At 44.2% G+C, this 19325-nt stretch overlaps 1 protein-coding gene across 1 annotated transcript in view; it reads right to left on the bottom strand.

Moving 5' to 3' along the window:
* Positions 1 to 19325, bottom strand: part of LOC124234382 (Down syndrome cell adhesion molecule-like) — a 684040-nt gene that overhangs the window by 550119 nt on the left and 114596 nt on the right. Inside the window, exon 4 of the mRNA XM_046651745.1 lies at positions 13959 to 14105. Within this exon, the coding sequence (XP_046507701.1) occupies positions 13959 to 14105 (147 nt within the window). The remainder of the gene's footprint in view (positions 1 to 13958; positions 14106 to 19325) is intronic.

Below are 19325 nucleotides of genomic sequence, written 5' to 3'. Positions count from 1 at the left end.
TGTGTGTGTGTGTGTGTGTGTGTGTGTGTGTGTGTGTGTGTGTGTGTATCCCTTTAGATGAAGGAGTAAAGTAAAATCTGAGGGACACTGGCTTGGCTATGGACCTAGCGCCTAAGGAAACGCTATAAAACACCACTATAGGTCTTGGCACGAAAGGATTTCCATTGGCTTGTTCACCCACTCGTACTCAGCACTACATTTTAACAAATGCTGCAGCAGAAAATGGTAAGCAGGTTACAAAAATAAAATCATTTCATGAAGATAAAAGGAGACAGCTTCTGCTTTGGGACTCATAAATATTGGGGATTTGGAATACTTATTTCCCTTAGAACAGCATCATGTTGTGAGAGTCACCTGTGAAATCCTGGGTTGCCTCTGATTTGCCTACTCAGACACTCTTCACGTTGGGAGGAGAGGTTGATGTCAACTTGTCCTTTGGAGTAGCAGAAAAAAATGTAGGAACGTAAAAGCTCTTCTTAAAACATTAAGAATAATTTGAAAGGAAATAGCACCATCATGTTGATGAAAAGTTGCTCATTCGACATGCATTCAACGAATCTTTAAGCTCCTACTTTGTATCAGGCATCATAGCGTTATACTTGAGGTCAATGGGAAGGGGCGATTTTAAACAAAATGGAAATTAAGAAAATTATTTTTGTGCTAGACAGTTTCCTCTATTTTTATTTTCCTTTAGTTGGGCAATATTGTTTCAAAAAACATTAAGCATCTTGCCCTCAAACCACAGTGAAATGCCCTAAATATGTCAAACATCCAGAAGGTGAAATCTAGCTTGGATGAGCCCACATTCAAAAATGTTTTTCTTGCTTAAACAAGTCCCTCCTCTCAAGTTATGGCTGTTTTAAGTACGTGTCATTCAGTTGACAACTTTTGTTGACTCTTATGTGTATTTGCACTGTGGGAAACTGAAAGAAAGCATTTACAAAGGCAAAATCTCTATCTTCTAGAGAGGGAGAAGGGCAAGATAGGTCCTTGGGAAGTGACTGATGCTCTCTGTGCTTCAGTTTTCTCACCTGTTAAGTGGAGCTGATGAGAACAGTCACCTGTGGGGTCATTGTGATGTTGTTAGATATAACCCGACATATATCGTTAGCTATTCAATAACACAGATGTGCTGCGAACGTTTTAATGTAAGTCCACACCTTGCCTGCAAACATGTATTCTGGTTTATCTGTGATGGTTAAGGCAAAAAATAAGATCCTTTCATTCTAGTTCATTGCTCATTTCACATCATCCAATCTAATAAGTAAAGTATTTACTTTGATAAAACCCAAAACACTATTTGTTCAGTAGCATTCTACTGCTCTTATTTTGAAATTGCGGGATTTCAGATCATTTCCCCATGACCTCTTCAGCATACCTGGCATTTTAGCAACTCTCCTTAAATAGAATTACTTCTGTTTTTACTCTCTAACAAGCTGCACACAAGTAATTTCTTATTTGTTTTGAAACCATGGAGTCCTGAGCTCCCAGTTTCTGGAACAGGAACACTGTAGATAGAAAATCCTAATCACAATGCCAACTTGTGTCAAACACGGTTCTAAGCACTTTACATACATTAACTCATCTAATTGTTACAAGAATCTTATGATGCTGTTATTGTCTTTGTTCCCATTTTATGACTGAGGAAACCGAGGCATGGAAAGGTTCTGTGATGAGCTCAAGGTCTACTGCATGATCTATAGTGGGTCTGGAATGTGGACCTAGACATTGGCTTCAGGGTCCGCCCTGGTACCTTCAAACCAGATAGAGGAATGCATAGCTAGAGATCAAGACTTGGCTAGGTATGGGATTGGCCCCGTGGCCGAGTAGTTAGGGTTCCACATGCTTCACTTTGGCGGCCTGGGGTTCGCAGTTTCAGATCCTGGGTGCGGACGTACTCCACTCATCAGCCATGCTGTGGAGGCATCCCACATACAGAGTAGAGGAAGATTGGCACAAATGTTAGCTCAGGGCAAATCTTCCCCACCAAAAAAAAAAATTGGCTAGGTATGTATAATTCATGAACCACCTTCCCTGGCATTTCTAATATTTATAAAAACACTGTGTCCAGTTCCACAGAGAGGTCATTAATTGTGGAAGCTCTTGCAGCTGTGATGTTGGGACCCAAAGCCAACATCATCATTGGTTTGAATTCAAACCCAAGCCCTCATGCAGACTTGGAAAAATAAAGGGTGGGCAGAAACCTGAAACGGTCCCCGGGAGGGCATGTGGCCCAATCAGGAGATTGTAAAAACAGTCTAAATTTGGCAACTTATGTATTTGCTTATTAGCTTCTCTACAGAGAACTTCCTGACTACGCCCTCCTGCAGAGCAGCGTGCTCTGGAGATCTCCAGTGCTCTATGCAGCCCAATTCTGGACAGTCAATACTCTGCATCTTCCTATATTTCCAGAAACTAAACATGCTGAATATTCTGTAAATATTCTCATTACTTCCCCACACGTGGACACAGCACAATCAATGCAATTTTCCAAACAGGCCTTAGTTGTAGACATTTCAATCCTAAGTGATTGTTTATCCAGAAACATTCTGTTACTTTGGAATTGATTTTGGAATTTGGGGTACTCTTTGGGAAAAAAAATTATTGCATACAGGTTTGTTTATTTTTTTTTAAACCACACAGTATGGTACTTGCGGCCAAGGCATTCCCTTTATTTTATTTTATTTTTTAATGTGCTATCTTCAGTCCTTTTTTTTTTTTTGGTGAGGAAGATTGGTTCTGAGCTAACATCTGTTGCCAGTCATCCTCCATTTTTTTCTTCCTCCCCAGAGCCCCAGTGCATAGTTGTATATCCTAGTTGTAAGTCATTCTAGTCCTTCTGCGTGGGACGCCACCAGAGCATGGCCCGATGAGCAGCGCATAGGTCCGCACCCAGGATCCAAACCGGCAAACCCCAGGCCACGAAAGCGGAGCAGGTGAACTTAACCACTTGGCCATGGGGCTGGCCCCTGCATACAAGTTTTTAGACTACTGGTCCTTTGGGAAATTTATTATTCATTTTTACAGTAATAAATTTTCCCCTTTCCTTTAGTGGAGGGAAACTCAGGACTCTGAGATGCCAAATAATCCAGTGCACCCGAAAGTAGCATTTATCAAAAGCTTGAGCGCTCATTGTGTCATCAGATTGCTTCATATAATACCACATCACGTGGTAACCCAGAAAGTTGGATAAGGGAGCAATGTAAGATGTGGAGTTCAGAAGCTGCAGAATTAGACTCAGAAAGTGAGTTTACATACTTAATATGTGTATGAGTCAGCTCAGGCTGCCATAACATAACATACGTCATGCCACAGCATAACAATAGCATAGACTGGGCGGCTTAAAAACAGACATTTACTTTCTCACAGTTCTGGAGGCTGTAGGTCCAAGACCAGGTGCCAGCGTGACTGGGTGTGGGCGAGCTCTCTTTGCTTCCTGCTGGGTGTTCCCATGTCTCTCTCCGTCCTCTTACAGAGCCACAGTCCTATCGAATTAGGCCTGAACCCTTAGGATCTCATTTAACCTTAATTACCCTCTAAAGGCCCTATCTCCAGATGCAGTCACATTGAGGGTTGGGGCACACGAAATGGGGCGGGGGGAGCATTATTCGGTCTGTAGCATAATCTGAACTGCAAGTCATGCAGTTTGCCTACAGACCCTGGTGTCTATCTCGATTCTGTCCCCATCCTGGCCCCCAGCCCAGCCTGACACAACAGTGGGCTACACACAGCTGAGGGAGAGGCAGCTGATGGTGTGGCTGCCAGCTGGAATTCTAACACAGTTGGGGCAGGGCTAGGGGGACAGCAGAGGAGCACCTGGTATCAGCACTTCTCGCCACACTGCCGAGGCTTTCTGCTCTTTGTTTCCTTCCTTCAAAAAATTATTTTTATTTAAGGATTTCATTTGATACGCATGTATCAGTTGTCTATTATGTGTCAAGGAGACAGAAAGATGTACAATATATGTGAGTGAGGGTCACAAAGGAATGGAAAGGATTTGTTAATGTACTGGGTTGAATAGTGTCCTCTCAAAATTCATGTCCTTCTGGGAACATCAGAATGTGACCTTATTTGGAAATAGGGTCATTGCAGATGTAATTAGTTAAGATGAGATCATAGTGGAGTAGGGTGGGCTCTTAATCCAGTATGACTGACGTGCTTATAAGAAGAGAAGAGACACAAGGACACACACAGAGGAAAGACGGCCATGTGATGACAGGGGCAGAGATTTGAGTGATGCTCTTACAAGCTAAGGAGCACCCAGGATTGCTGGGACCACCAGAAGCAAGGAGAGAGACAGGGAACAGATTCTCCCCTAGAACCTTCAGAGAGAGCATGGCCTTTTTGACTCTTTGATCTTGGACTTCCAGCTTCCAGAACTGGAGTAGAGTACATTTCCGTTGTTTTAAGCCACTAGTTGGTGAAATTTTGGAAACTAATAGTTACTATCTGGAGAAAAATAGAGAGTAGTGCAAAGGCAAATTCATCTGTGGTGTGGGGAATGTTGACTTCTGCTTTAGCTATGGTCTGCTGGAGGTGACGGGAGGGCAACAGGCAGTGGGAAATAAGCAAGCCCAGGAGAAAAGGCAGGTCCAAAGTCAGGGTCATCTACGTACAAGTGATGGAGGAAGCCCAGGGAAAGGGACGAAATGACCAACAGAGAAAGTGGAGATTGAGAGGGGTAGAGGATGAGGACTGAGTTTTGGGGTCTATGTACATTTCTGAGCAGGGAAAAAAAGACATGAACTAAAGGAAAGAGATAGTGAAGAAATAATCAGAGAGGAGAAAGTCAACCAGGATAGCATAGGAGGGCAACTGATTGGAGAGGAAGGTCTGTGTAGATTCTTCAGGGACATCAGAGAACTTGCACCAAGAGACAGCCTTGGTATTTGACATTAGGAAGTCATGGGTGCCCTTGAAAAGGTAAATTTCAGTAGAATGCAAGAGGCAGAGCCCAAATCACGAGAGATTACGAATAGTAGTGAGGATAGACTATTCTTTTAATAAGTTTTCCAGGAAATAAAAAGAAAGCACATAAACATATAGTAGTATGAAAGTTGGCAAAGTGAAAGGTTTCTTTAAAATGGGGAAACTGAGTACCTACATCATAAGAAATACGGTCATCACCAAAGAGATGACGGCAGAGGCAAGAGAGGAGAGAACTGATGAAAGAAGTTCCTAGAAAAGTCAAGGGGATGGTGACAACAGCACTGGTGGGGGAGAAGACTGGAAGGAAAGAGGAGCATATCTTCCTGTGAGAGCAAAGATGAAGACGAATACAATGTTTGAGGTAGGAGGGGTCGTCAGAGAAAGCCACTTCAGATTCCATAAAGGGAAGATACTATCTTTTGAACACTGGAGAATAGATCTATGAGGGGCTCGGAAGGGGGAGCTTAAGAACTCTGAGGAAAAGCTTTGGAAAGCCACCTTCGGCAAGACAAAAGGGATCAATAGAAATATCCAAAGATCTGGAGAAACAGTGAAGGACCAATTCAAAGTAAATGGCGTGATTGGTCAGTGTACCAGTCCCTAGTAATGCTCAGCAGGCTGGAGGAGGGAATATAAAATGGTGGCGACCACTTGGACCGGGGATTTACTGGTGATGGGGCTACTGAGGAGGGAGGAAATCTAGAGTTCTAGAAGTTTTATCATCCTGTCCCATCTGCCCGGAAGTGAAGCCACAAGGGCTGAAAACTGTGTTGGCTCTGCTTGGTACCTTTCTGCAGCTCCTGCCACCAACCCGTCTAGTGAGGGACTTTCTTCTTCTTGGTCTAACCGAGCAAGAAGGAAGCAGCACCAAGAGCCCATACAATCCATGTTTATCTCAGGTCTTGACCTTGATTTCACATGGACCTCTTATTCTGAGTCAAAGTTTGTGTTTCTAAATCTTGAATCCTGCCTTCTTATGCTATGGCACATACATTGCCTAAAGCAAATTTTGATTCATGACATCTTATTTTAGCTTGATGATAATGATATTAAGAGTATTATTGCTATCACTGTCTGATGTTATTTTGTGAATGATCCTGTTATTCTCTTCAACGTTCCTGAAATGAAAACTCAGAGATGAATAGGAGACCAGAAAATGCTCTTGAGTCCAGATTAGATCTGATTGACTTGGCTGACCATCTCTTACCAGGTCTAGAAAGAACCAAACGTCATAGGGAGAAAGGAGAGCAGACAGAAGGCCCCTGATAGCTAAACACGAGGTGAAACCATATTTACATTTAGGTGAAGCAAGGAAAGAATCTGGGTCAATGGGTTTGGGGAGCTTAAGATAATTTGGGATGAGATCTATCTGAAGGCTGGGGATATTTGGATATTAGGCAACAAAGTCCTTAAAGAATAGATTTCTTATTCACTTGGTTTTTCCAGCATTTTCTGCCGGGCGTATTCAAAAAGCGATTGTCGAATGAGTGGACAAAAATGAGCCACCATCACAGAGCAAGTTGCATTGAACAGAAAAGAATTAACGTCGTAGGTCTGGGACTGCTGCCCTCTGAAAGGTCTGCCTGCAAGGGTGACCCGAATGGATGAGAGGGGCTCCTTGGGCCTACACTGTACAAACAATTCGGTCTAGGCTGGACACCTGCTTTTGCTCTGGGAGTCTGGAGTTTTGGTACATGCCAGGCAGAGGGTGACTACATGACAGGCCCCAGTAGAAACCTTGGGCACCGAGTCTCTAATGAGCTTCCCTAGTAGACAGCGTTTTGTATCTGTCCTCACTGCTCTGGGAGATTAAGGGCGTCCTGTGCCACTCCACAAGGAGAAGGCTCCCGGAAGCTCGCGCCTGGTTCCCTCCAGATTCCTCCCACGTGCATTTTCTCTTCACTTATTTTGCTCTGTATCCTTGCACTTTAATAAACCACGGAGGTAAGAAGGACTATGTGTTCTGGCATCCTTCTAGCGCATCACTGAACCTCTGACACGTGCATAAAATAAAAAATCTATGACAGTAAATCTAAGAAGAAAAAAATAACGTGGACAGTAGTTGGTCTGAGAAATGGAATATTCAATTTGGAATTTTAATATCCGGCCATTTTGTTGCAAGGAGAGCCAGTGAAACCATCTTTAATCCACCTGTGGAAGCGGGGGCAAAAAAAGAGGCATTTTTCTGTGTCACCAGCTCGTCTGTGCTGGAGCTGCAACTAGAAGTCATGTTCTCCTGGCAACACTTGGAGCAGGATATCAGGGGGCATTTTAGGCTGACCTCATGACTGATACCTTCACAGAAGATGGGGATCTTACACACACACACAAACATACACACATACATACACATATATATGCACATATGCACACACACATACATACATACATACACACATACACACACTCATACATACATGCATACATACTCATACACACATATACACACGTATGCCTACACATGTGCACACATACACCCAACACACACACACACAGGCACACACACCCCACTCCTGCCATACTCCAGGCTAGATTTGCTACCTAACGTTCCTTTCTTTTTTTTTCCTCTTTTTAAATACTATGTTAACAGGTCTATCACTGTGGGTCTGTCTACCTGTCTCAGTAGTTCAGAAGTCAAAATGTATTTTTGGTTTTGGGCTATAATCTACAGCACACACTTTCCAATTTTGAGAATGGGAATTTCTCTTCTTTCTGAAGGCTGCTAGTAGACTTTCTGTTCACTCTGGATCTTTCAGGATCTCATTAGTGGGTTATTGTTGGAAGGCCAGGCTCAAGCTGCTCATCTCATGTGCCCTTCACGCTCAGGCTCCGGAGGAGTTTCCCCAGGTCTGTGAACAGCTCTGCTTTAATTACTTTCAGATGGCCGTGGAGTGACATGTAAAAACTAATTTAGTGTGCGATAGATCTAAATGGAAACATTATAATCAATTAATGGCCTTTAAAAAAAGAGACCTGAGTTCTCTCTTCAAACTCCTATAAACTTTCATGTGAAATAATTTTTCAGTTACCTCACTTCCTAAAAATGCAGCACAGCGAAAATATTCCATCTCTCCACCTCTCTAATTCCAGTCTGCTGCATACCTCCCGTGCTAAGGATGATTTCTAGTGTCTCAAATGAGGCTCTTATTTGCTGAAAATTAATCTAGATAGATAATTGATAGATAGATAATAGCTAAATGACAGATAGACGATAGATAGATGATAGATAGGTAGATAGATAGATATAAAAATATCCCTTTTGCAGTTTCCATTTGGTCCTACAAATTTCTTTTTAGTGAATGTTAAAAAAAATGCTTCTTTAATTTTGCAACTCTGGTACTTTTAAAATCAAAGATGAAGATTTCAGGAGACGACAGATCTGTTCCTTAAACCATCTTGATGTTTGGGCTCACTCCTTTTACTCATAAGCACCTTGAGGGCAGAACTGGGTCTTATCGTCATGGCAACCTGAGCAGCTAGGTAGTAGATTGCCTTGAAAATGCTCAGTAACTAGAAGTAAAATTAAAATACATGTGCCTTAGACAGAGGGAACCTGGCCTCCCAGGGCTCTATGTTATAGCAACAGAGTGCACAATGACTGACAGCGCCCACCACAGCACAGCCCTCCCTACCCCCAGCGGCTGTGTCCTCCCCCTCCAAAACACAACAGATCGCATCAAATCTGCTCTGAGTTTAAGCTTGCTGAAATGTGCTTAAGGAAAACTGTGCCTACTTCGGTTGACTGTACCTATAATGTAATTGTGTTCCCCATCCCAAAAGGCAGACAAAGAGTTTCTTAAATGACACCTCTTTTGTGAATCTTTCCTACCTCCCCAGTCAAAAATCATCTGAAGGTGTGTGTCCCTGTAGCGTTTTGCCCACATGGCTGTCACAACGCTCACACCACACAGCACAGTAATCTCTCCCCTGGGCTCCCTAAGCCAGAAGCCATCTCCACGGGGGCCTGGAGAAAGGACTGCTTCTTAAAGCCCAGGCCCTGCCTTATCTACGATGGCCAGACCCGAACGCAGCATCCAAGAACTGCAACGAACGTTTCACCTGAAGTGCCAGGCTGATGTCCTTTGATATTTAACGTGGGCAGAAAATTGCTCACTGTTACCCAATACGCAGGAAGAAGATAATCATCCATGGACTTGAACCCATTGATCCCAAGAGATAAAATTCTCCTTGAGTCATCACTAACAGAGGTGTAAAGATGGGAAATACCATAACCGAAAATGGGGCCAGTGCGAAAGAGACAGGCCGATTCTCTGGGAAGAGTAAAATGTGTGCTTTTTCCATTTTCCAAATCCGGTTACCCTTTGGCTATATCTTTGATGTTAATGTAGCTAAACCCCCAGTGAGATTCTCAGAATCTTATCAGAGGAAGCAGACACGGAAGGCCAGGCTCTCTCATTGCTGGCCTTCCTAATCGGCAAGAAACTCACAACAGCCCTTTGAGTGAGACCCAAATACAAAGCTGTCGCTATTGTTCTTTTCCAGGATGGGTCTTATGTATCCATCTGCACATCAGCAACACCGCCCAAGGCATGTCACATTTTTATTGGGCTACATTAATATTCTGATGTTTAAAAGATTCTCATGTTTGCTCAAAGGAAGAGAAGTGATCAGGATGTCTTCAAAAGGCATATAGACATCAGCACTCTTGTTTTTCCTGGCTCATTTTAGTTAGGAAAGAAGGCAAGAAGTCAGAATCCATCACGTTAATTGAGGGCATTAGATGCACAGTGTATCTGTCCCTGAGATATTTTCCCCCCTCTATATATTTACAAGCCTCCTACCACCTATTGTGCCAGTGTCTGAGCGGGAAGATCAACCAGGTAGTGTCCTGTGGCCCAGATGAAGATCCCAGGTAGAGGGCAAAGCAGAGGGACAGTAGCATCAGACATTATAAGCCTTTCTTTCCCCTGGGAATTGTGGAATTTCTACTTCTAGACTTGTCTTAGTCAGCTCGGGCTGCTGTGAAAACGTGCCCTAGGCTGGGTGGCAGTTATTTCTCACAGTTCTGGAGGCTGGGAGCCCACGATGGGGGTGCCTGTGCGGTCGGGTTCTGGCGAAGGTCCTCTTCTGGCTTGCAGATGGCCGTCTCCTCACTGTGTCCTCGAGTGGTGGAGAGGAAGAGCTCTGGTGCCTCTTGTTACAAGGACACTAATTCCATCGTGGGGCCCCACTCTCATGACTCATCTAAACCTAATTACCTCCCAGAGGTTCCATCTCCAAATACCATCACACTGGGGGTTAGGACTTCAACATAGGGATTTGAGGGGACACAAACATTTGGTCCGTAACAAGACCACTGGAGTCAGCTTTCAAAGAACACTTAAAACAACTGAACTCGTTCATGTTCTTACTATCAGTGACCTAATGACCTCACATGACAAAAGACACAACTTGATTCCTGAGTCAAGAGTCAGGCCAACCCAAACCCTCCCTGGAAAGAAATCAATGCATGACTAATGTGCAATAAGCTAAGGAAAGCAACCGTAGGAATGGCTAATGAAAGTACGTGGCTCATTGGAACCCACACAGACACTTGACTGGCGCTTCTCACCCCTAAAAGAACTGAACCCAGTCATTTATTTTTTCAACCAAGACAAAGGACAACAATCAGTAAGATGTACCGATAGAAGGCATCTTGTTCCTTTTTATAGGAATATACCAACATTTTTAATTTTTTTCCATTGAAAAGGAATCTCTTTGTAAATGTAAATACACATTTACCTTGGCCAAGATTTCCAAAGAACCCAGCCTAGTATATTTGCATAAGCCCATTGTTCACCTACTAAAAGCAGGTCTTGCTGCCCCGACCTCCCATGAGGCTGCTCTGGACCCACCAAGGCTGAGCAGTGGAACCCCAATATTGCCACAGCAGACAGGCCTCACTCAGGGCAGGGGTCATGGCCCTCTCTTAACTGCCATTAGCTTCCAGCTTTCTCAGGTCAGCCACCACGACTTAGCTGCTATTCCTTCTCCAAACTCAACTGCCCTGAGATACTTCCACAGGCTTATTTCCATGGCCGATGTAGTTCATTGCTTTTCTCCATCAGGGGAATCAGAACTAAAGGAAGTGATCTGTGCAGAGTAGGTGTGTTTCCTGGGACAAATTTCCCAGCCAGATTCACGGCTGGCTGGGATGTCTCGGAGTCCCAGGAAGAGAGAGGTAGGGTGACGGCCGCTGCCAATGACTACATCTAAACTAGTCAACAAGGAGTTACAGTGGTTATCAATTCACAAAATAAAGACAAATTAACCTTTTATAGACCATCTGCTGTGCATATGGCATCCAGGATGTCTTTCCTGGAGCGCAGAGTTAACTCAGAAAAAGCTTGGTCCCTGGGACCTGTGTGCTGCAAGGTCATCCCCTACAGTCAGGAAGCCCTGGTGCTCCCCCACCACTCAGCCCGGGGGCCTGGAGGAAGGAGGTCTCAGCTTGTCCTCTCAGCCTGCCTGCCTCCCACGGGCCTGCACCCTGCCACCAGAGAGAATTGTACCCCTTCTCCACCGAAACCATCTGAAACTGGCTTATCGATTAAGATCCCCAGTGTTTTTAACCACTTTGTCATCTCTTCAACCTTCATGATCCCCTTCCCTGGGCATTTTTGGCCACCTCCGTGGCTGGAGCTCAGGCGCTAGAAACAGTCTGAGAATAAGCGATAGTAAGTCACATTATGAGGCTTAATTCCAGATGTCTCACTTACAGATCAGAACACTGCTCTGGGGACCTGTTCTCAGGTTGAACTACCTGAGTGCGAAAATCCCTCCCTCTTTCTGCGTGGGTCTCGATCTCTCTCTGTCTCTCTCTCTCAATCTCTCCGTGTCTCCATCCCTCTTTCTCTCTCTATTTATGTATTTCTGCCATGTGGAGCATCTTGGGAATACTTTGTGTTTGGTTGAATGGCTTACTTACAAACAAACAGAAATTTCCTATTGATGTATCCTTTAATGAGACAACCGCCCATAAAATATTGGTTTTCTGGATGCTTTTGTGAATACAGAAAAGCCACGTGCTTATCCATGGTATCTGTTGTTGCTTTTAAAATTTTGCCAAAGGATTAAAGCTCAAGTGCATGACTGAGGAGAGGACGTGAGAGACATCAGCTCTCATCTAAAAGACACTAACTCTGTATTTGCATGTCAGCATCCTCTCTACTCATTATATACAAAATTCCTTTTATTCTATTGAATTAGGTTCATGTTGGAAGGAGAAAAAAATCTATTCACATAGATTGCAAAAAGGTGAAACCTGGATATGAGCATCTCACTAACCAAAGATGTCTAGGAAACACAAGAACACACACATTACATTATATTACATATATATAATAAAAACCTATACAAAATCTATATTATATATATATAAACCTCATGGTAGATATTTCTATTTCTCATCCAGATTTCCAGTTGCTCTCTCCTTCCAGGCACATGCCTCATTGAAGTCAGACACGGCCATGTGACTTGTTTTGGCCAATTAAATATGGACAGAAATGACATATGTCACCTCCAGGTGGAAGCACATGGAGGCAGTTTATAATTCTCCTTTGCTCTCTTCTCCATCCAGGGCAGACCCTGAGGTTGTGTTTGATGACTATTATAAGATGGCAGAGCCTCCATCAGCCTAGACCCCTGAGTGTGGGAGATTGCAAATATTGCCCCAAATTCTTCCTCTCCCTGAACCCACAAGCTCTGCCTCTGGGCTCAGCCAGACGGACTTGTCATCAAATCTCTCCATTTGCCATCAAGAAACTAAAATGACCTCTAAAGAGAAGCAATTAAGACCATTAAAGAATCCAAATAAGCAAATCAAAGTGTACAGGTGAGTCTCTATTCTGATTATTGCGATCAGATTTCAGTTCTTAAGCTTAGCACTTTTTTCAATACTCAGTTAACAAATTATGACGATGAATCAACGTAACAGCAAGGAGTTTATTGTTCAGTGAAGCACGAAGGACTTTGAACTCACTTAAATATGATAAAATAAGAAAGGCTGGACACATCCTATATTACTGTAATGCACTTTAAAGACCAAAGATTTCATTTTTGATTTGGACCTTTTAATGGTTTTATCTTTCTTTTAATGGTCTTTGTTGTATAGTAGCCTATACTCTCTAGCAAATCAAGCTGAAAAACAACAATGATGTGTCACCATGAGAGTTCAGTTCAAATGAGTGATTTCTAGAAATTGACCAAATTTTGGTGGTATTCAAGAATTACATTAAAATGTGTGTGTGCACACACATACAGAAAGACATATAAAGAGAAGCAGTCATTTATAATGCATCATGCCACATTCAATGCTCATCACGACTCTTTTCCAAAAGCAGCCTACAGTCATTATCCAAAGACGTGTAAAACAGGAGCACTGGACAGTGTGCCCACATGGCCTTTCCCAGTGAATACCATGGAGCAAGAAATCAACTTAAAACCCACGAGGAAAGAAGAACCATAAGGTCTTAGAGACCAAATTTCAGTTGTGCCATTTCTAGATACCAAAAAGAAAACAAGAAACTATTTACATACAAATATATATATTTCAGGGCTGAATATATATTCTGAATACAATCTTTAAGAAAGTGATCAAGGATACCACATAACTCTTAAGACATTTGAAAGGGTCAAAACAGCATGAAATCAGGGGTTCCCTTTTCCAGATTATAGTTTCAGAATATCAGTCCTAAGTGTATTGCTGAGGTCTCTCACAGACACAACAATTCTACTCCCTATTTTCAGGAGCAGAAATAAACCAAAACGTCCTCATAAAAGTCATATAACGTATACATATAGTGCAAGTAACTCATTTCTTTCCATCAGTAATTCACTGAAGAATATCTGAATTGAGCCACATAAAGCAATATAAAACATTGATATCATGCAATCATAAAATAGCATCAATCTTAAGTATATTAATTCTTGATTATGATGAACGCATAGATGGAGACCCGATTCGATACCTGAAGCAACCTGGGAGAAGGTGAGCCCAGCACCCTGCGCCCTGGGAGCGCAAAGCCTACCTGAGATGAGTGAAACAGTGTCTTTCTCCCATGAGATGACAGTGATGTACGCCTCCACCGAGGAGGGGATAATGCACTTGAAGACCGCGACATTGCCTCTCATGGTTTTCTGGTCCTCCACACGGACTGTATAGGGCTCCCGTAAAACTGGAAGGCAAGAAGAGGACCCTCAGTGACACACGTAGTCAACGGTTCATTCTCAGAGCATCTCATTTGAATATATACATTGTATCTTACATATAATAATTGCATCAGATAGGTTTATCGGAAAAAGATCCAAAGAAACCTACATTTTATGTCTTAAATTTCCATCCATTAACAATAAACTACACTATATGCTAAAGGACTAAAGAGAACACCTAAAACCAGTTCATCTGAATGCACCTTGAATTGAGAAGTAGCTTCTTAAAAGAAGTCATGATGGGAAAGTTATGATGATGCTCTCCGTGTTCTCTGAGGACTAAGGAAGAATTCTCTGACTATAAAGAAAAAGAATTAAAAAATTCAAGAAAGGCAACTTCTCCTGGGAATCCTTGAAAACGATCTGACAATAACATAACTCTTTATGAGTAAATTTTTTTCAACGACAGTTGCAAAGCAGTTTTGGGAGCAAATATTCTGCTTCCCATCTCTTAGGGAAGGATGCTGATTAAGGAGCCTGCCCAACCACCCCCAGCAAGAGGAGCAGCCCAGAAAGCACTCGCAGGGGACTTCCATGAACTAGACGTCCGGGCTAGAGGCAGGGTGGTGCTGGGGTTACGTGCCCATTCTGCAAACCCCACTGCCTAGGTGCTAATGCCAGCCCTACCATTTACGCAGTGAGCAAGTTCTGGCGCCATCTGTGTAGTGGGGATTTTGATGATCCTATCTACCACATAGGGCAATTGTGATCGCTCAGTCAGTTCATGTAGACAAAGCACTCAGGATCAGGTTGGGTGAGGTTACAGGCCCCAACACCCAGAGTTAGATTTATGCCATCCCTTGATGGGCGGAAGACCTCTGTCTGCTGGATAAGGAGACATCGGTGCGTCTGATTCAAGTTCTGCCCCCTTCCAGCTCTATAAATATGGGTGCAAGCCTTACTTCTCCAGAGCTTCATTTTCCTCACATTTAAAATGAGAACACTGAGACAGGAAGATATCCAAGGTCTGAATTCTACAAATCTGTGATTTTCTAAGATACCCATAGAGACAAATTATTCTACTACCTAATCAACTCTCTTCAAGTTTTAGTCATTTATTGGACAAATATGTGTCAAGAAAACTGGCCATAAAATGAATTTCAAAAGAAATTAACATACCAGCAAAGATAGGAGTGAATTTCTAAAGGAAAATCTAAAAGGCAGAGGTAAATAATGCTGAAGAAGAAGTATTTTTGAGATTGGTGCTAGCTCTGTGAGAGGCTGAGTATTTCAGTTTTAGAGTATGCCGTTAATAAGAGTATTATTCCACAGTCCCCATTTTTAACTTTAGTATTTAATATCTTCCCAACTGGGAGAACTTTTTCATGCCTATCTCAAACCAGAGAGATTTGCAGAAGTTTGGGAATCTTTTTAAAGAAGATCTCATCCCTGCACTCCATGTGCGCATCCTGGCTGATGTGCTGTTCCGGGTGGCCATTCCACGCCTCCTGTGGGAGGCCCACTAGGCGGGCAGTCAGGGTGCCCAAGAGCCTGAGCTCAGAAACATCGTCATTACACACAGTGGCAGGAACTGACTTTGCACAGGCAAGCACCTCAATAAATAACCCCTTTGGGGAGAGTGGAGGTCTATGATCACAGGTTGGAGAGAGGCAACAGAGACAAGTAAACCAATCAAAAGCATTAACGAATGAGAATTTGGGCATGGTGGAGAGTAGAAGACAGACGAGGAAAAGGGTAGAGAATAGATGAGAAGGGGGCACTGGACAGCACGGCAAAGGCTGAAGAGAGAGCCCATTATTGCAGGGTCCAGGTCACCTGAGCAGGTGTACGAGTCCAATTTAAGTTTGTGTCTGTGTGATGTTTGTGTCTGAACTATAAAATCACTCCATCTCCCCAAACCTTCAGTAAACAAATGGCTCAGGTGAGGGAACTTTTAATAGAAATCAAGAAAAGGGAGGCTAGTCCCACGTCTCAGTCAGAAAAGAGCAGGGATGAGAGAAAATGCCCATATGGGGACAGAGGAAGTACCTTCCCACAGGACATGCAGTCAAGCACTAGGCCTTGTGACGGGAACCACAAATATAGGGTGACCAACTGGGACTTCCCCTGTTAGCACCCAAAGTCTGGCATCCAGGAACCCCTCAGTCCCGGGCACCTATACACATGCCAAGAAGTGTCCTCTCCCCTTCAGCTGCCCACTGGCCTCACCAGCACCAGGACCATGGCAGCAGTCACAGGTTAAAATCTCTGTGACTTTTTCTCCTCCCTATCTCCCAAGCCAGCCCCATGGAGCCCAGATCTTCTTGAAGCAGTGATACAACTACGATGCACTGAACCCTACTGAGCTCAGAGAAAATGCGATGTGGACGGAAATTCTCCACCCCTTCAATTTATCATTCACTCCACAAACACAGACCACGCACCAAGTCTTTAAAAATTTATTTTAGGATTTCTAACTATGCTTGGCACATAGTAGGTGGTCAATAAATATTTGGATAATGAATAAATGGAAACACAGAGCTTCCCTTTTGAGAGTACTTCTAATCCTATTGTAGAAAAGACATGTATCTACATTTGAATTTATAGCCACTATCTATTGTTTAAAAAAGCAACTTGGGTTTTCATTAGAGATCTCTATCTCATTAATGGAGAAATGTTTATTACTGAGGGACCCACAACTTCAGAAGCCAACACTGCTATCTACTGGTTTATACCTCTCACGGCACAATATATGTCTCCCAGGGTCATTGTAAGCCTCCCAAAAGGCTTGTGTAGATTTGGTCTTCAATCTGTATCCAACTACTACTAATCATTGTCACACAGACTGGGCTAGAAATCTAAGATACAGGAAAAGACTAATCCTCGTTTTAAATGTGATTGGCATTTGCATTATAAGACAGCCTTACCTAAGATCGTGCTTTGTGTCCTACGTTGGGGTTTCCCCAGAAGCAGACCCTGAGATAAGGGGTTGGGTCCAATTGATTGATTAAAGACTTGATTGCTAAGGCTGAGGGAAGGAGGGCAGGGGAGACAAAGCAGCCAAGCCAGGGTGTGATATCAGGGGAGTCCCAGCTTCAGCCTGATCCTGAGGGGAGCTCCTCCCACTCTATGCCCAGGAGCTGGGACTTTGTCATCTGAGAGCAGTTTCTCTCTGGTGGGGGCTGGTCCCAGGAGCCTGGCATTCCCAGGCACTTCCGCTCTCTGTCTGTGTGAAGCTGCTCCTGGGCGCAAGCGATCCTTGGAAGGCTGCAGATCCAAGTTCTTAGCAACCAGCATAGATGCTGGGGGTTCTGACTCAAGGGCTGCCCACAGTGTCCACTATAGCCATTCTAGTTCTCCTTAGTCAAATCTACAAGCTTTGAAATCTTTCTGTAAGAGCTAACGTGGTAAGGGGATCAGGAGCGAGAATCTACAGTGATGGGACTTTGGGGAAAAACCAGCCTATGTGGTGAGTAAGGGATGACACAGCTGATGGGCAGTGGTAGTACCCATCCCTCTCTGTCAGACTTCATCCTTTTGAATGGAAAAATCCTTTAAAACGTAAATATCAGTAACCAAGGAATGGTCTCATTTCACATTTGACTATGGAAATTAATTTAACCAAATCAGGCCAACCGCATAATTGGTGGGGCCCAGGGCAAATTGAAAATCCAGGGCCCTTTATTTAAAATGGAGGGGGAAAGGGCCACTAAAGACGCTAAAATATAAGACTTTTCCTTTCTTCTATGGTCTTTCTCTCAATCTGTCATGGTGTTTTTTATTTGCTACTTCATGTCACACTCCCTGGAGTGCAGGGATCATCGCCGAGCAAGCACAGAGCCTCACAGGCTCCCTGGACCACACTCCACTCGGCGCAAACAGCCCGCCAGCTGCAGGGCCCCTTCCTGCCAGTCTCTAGGCTGATGCGCTATGCCCTGGCCAGGGATGAGAGAGGCAATCTACCCTTCCACATGCCCATTGTCCCAACCCCCAATGGACAGGCAACCGCTAAGGAATCGCAACCTCCATGTGTGGATGCTCTTAGTCTCTGGATGGAAGGACATGAGGCTTGCCCCCAGCAAGTTGCTGTCTAAATGAGCTGTGGTGCCGCTAGCTTGGGGCATGAATGGTTTCCACTGTGCCCCACTTCAGCGTGCGTGCACCTGTTCCTACCCACACGCCACCCAGGCCCCCACCAGGATGGAGGGTGGCGGTGGTTGCTGGACAGGGGTGGAGGCGGGGGCCAGGCAAGGCCAGAGCACCAAGGATTAGCAGGACAGGAGTGGTCATTGGGTGCGGTTAGGGAGGTGGAGGCTAAGTGGGGCTCTGGGCACTCGAAGACTGGGGAGAGGGCGGTTCAGAACCCTTCCCGGGGAGCTGGCATGAGGCAGGACCCTGCAAGAGCTGAAACTGTAGGTCCCTGGAGCATGTTCTGCTGTCGTACCGCATGCCACTTATGAAACACAAATGGGGAGATAAAGCCTTAATATTTCAAGATGGCAACAGGAGAGAGTTAAGCCTGAGCACAAGGCCCTTCTCAGCACTGGGCCCCGTGGGACTGCACGGGTCCCATCCCGTGAAGTCAGTCCTGATCCGAATTCTGTCTATGCAGCAACCAGAGGATGGGGGAGGACGGGATGCAGGTGAGTGAGGAGAGTCTGGAGCATTGGGTACTGCCAGGGAAGGCATGCCTCAGTGGCCCTCCCTCTCCTGAGGGGTCAGATTCGGATTGTTCCTAACCCCCTTGATTCCTAAGTGATAAAACAGAAAGAGATGCCCATGTGGTGGATTTCTGTGGAACACCAGAGGACTTGGGGCAGGGATCTGGGTTCATGCCTGTTGTCTTTCCTGGTTGGGAGATGGTGATCTGAGGTACAGTGTGATCTCGAGGAACATCACTTTCAGAGAAATTGGTTTTTTTGCTCTATTTTATTTTGTGGCTGATTACCTAAATACTTGTGAGATGCCCTAAATATTCAGTACATGTTGAGTACACTCTCAGGTGAAGCACTGTCTCGGGGACTATGGAGATCCTCACATTTATGGAATGATGAGCTGCAGAAAGAGAGAAAATTCACATGGCAGAAGAGCTAGAAGGAAAGAGTGAAAGGCTGAGGTTCACGGGACTGAGAGTGGCAAAGGAGAGAGGAATCTAAGGAAGGGTGGCATGAGGTCCCTGTGAGGAGCTGGGGGGAAGGAGGCACTTGAGCTGGTCCAGAAGGGCAGGAGGGACTTAGAAGGCAGAG

The sequence above is a fragment of the Equus quagga genome, unplaced genomic scaffold (assembly GCF_021613505.1).
Source record: "Equus quagga isolate Etosha38 unplaced genomic scaffold, UCLA_HA_Equagga_1.0 73442_RagTag, whole genome shotgun sequence".
In the NCBI taxonomy this organism is placed as follows: Eukaryota; Metazoa; Chordata; class Mammalia; order Perissodactyla; family Equidae; genus Equus; species Equus quagga.
This window is presented reverse-complemented; position numbering and strand designations above follow the sequence as displayed.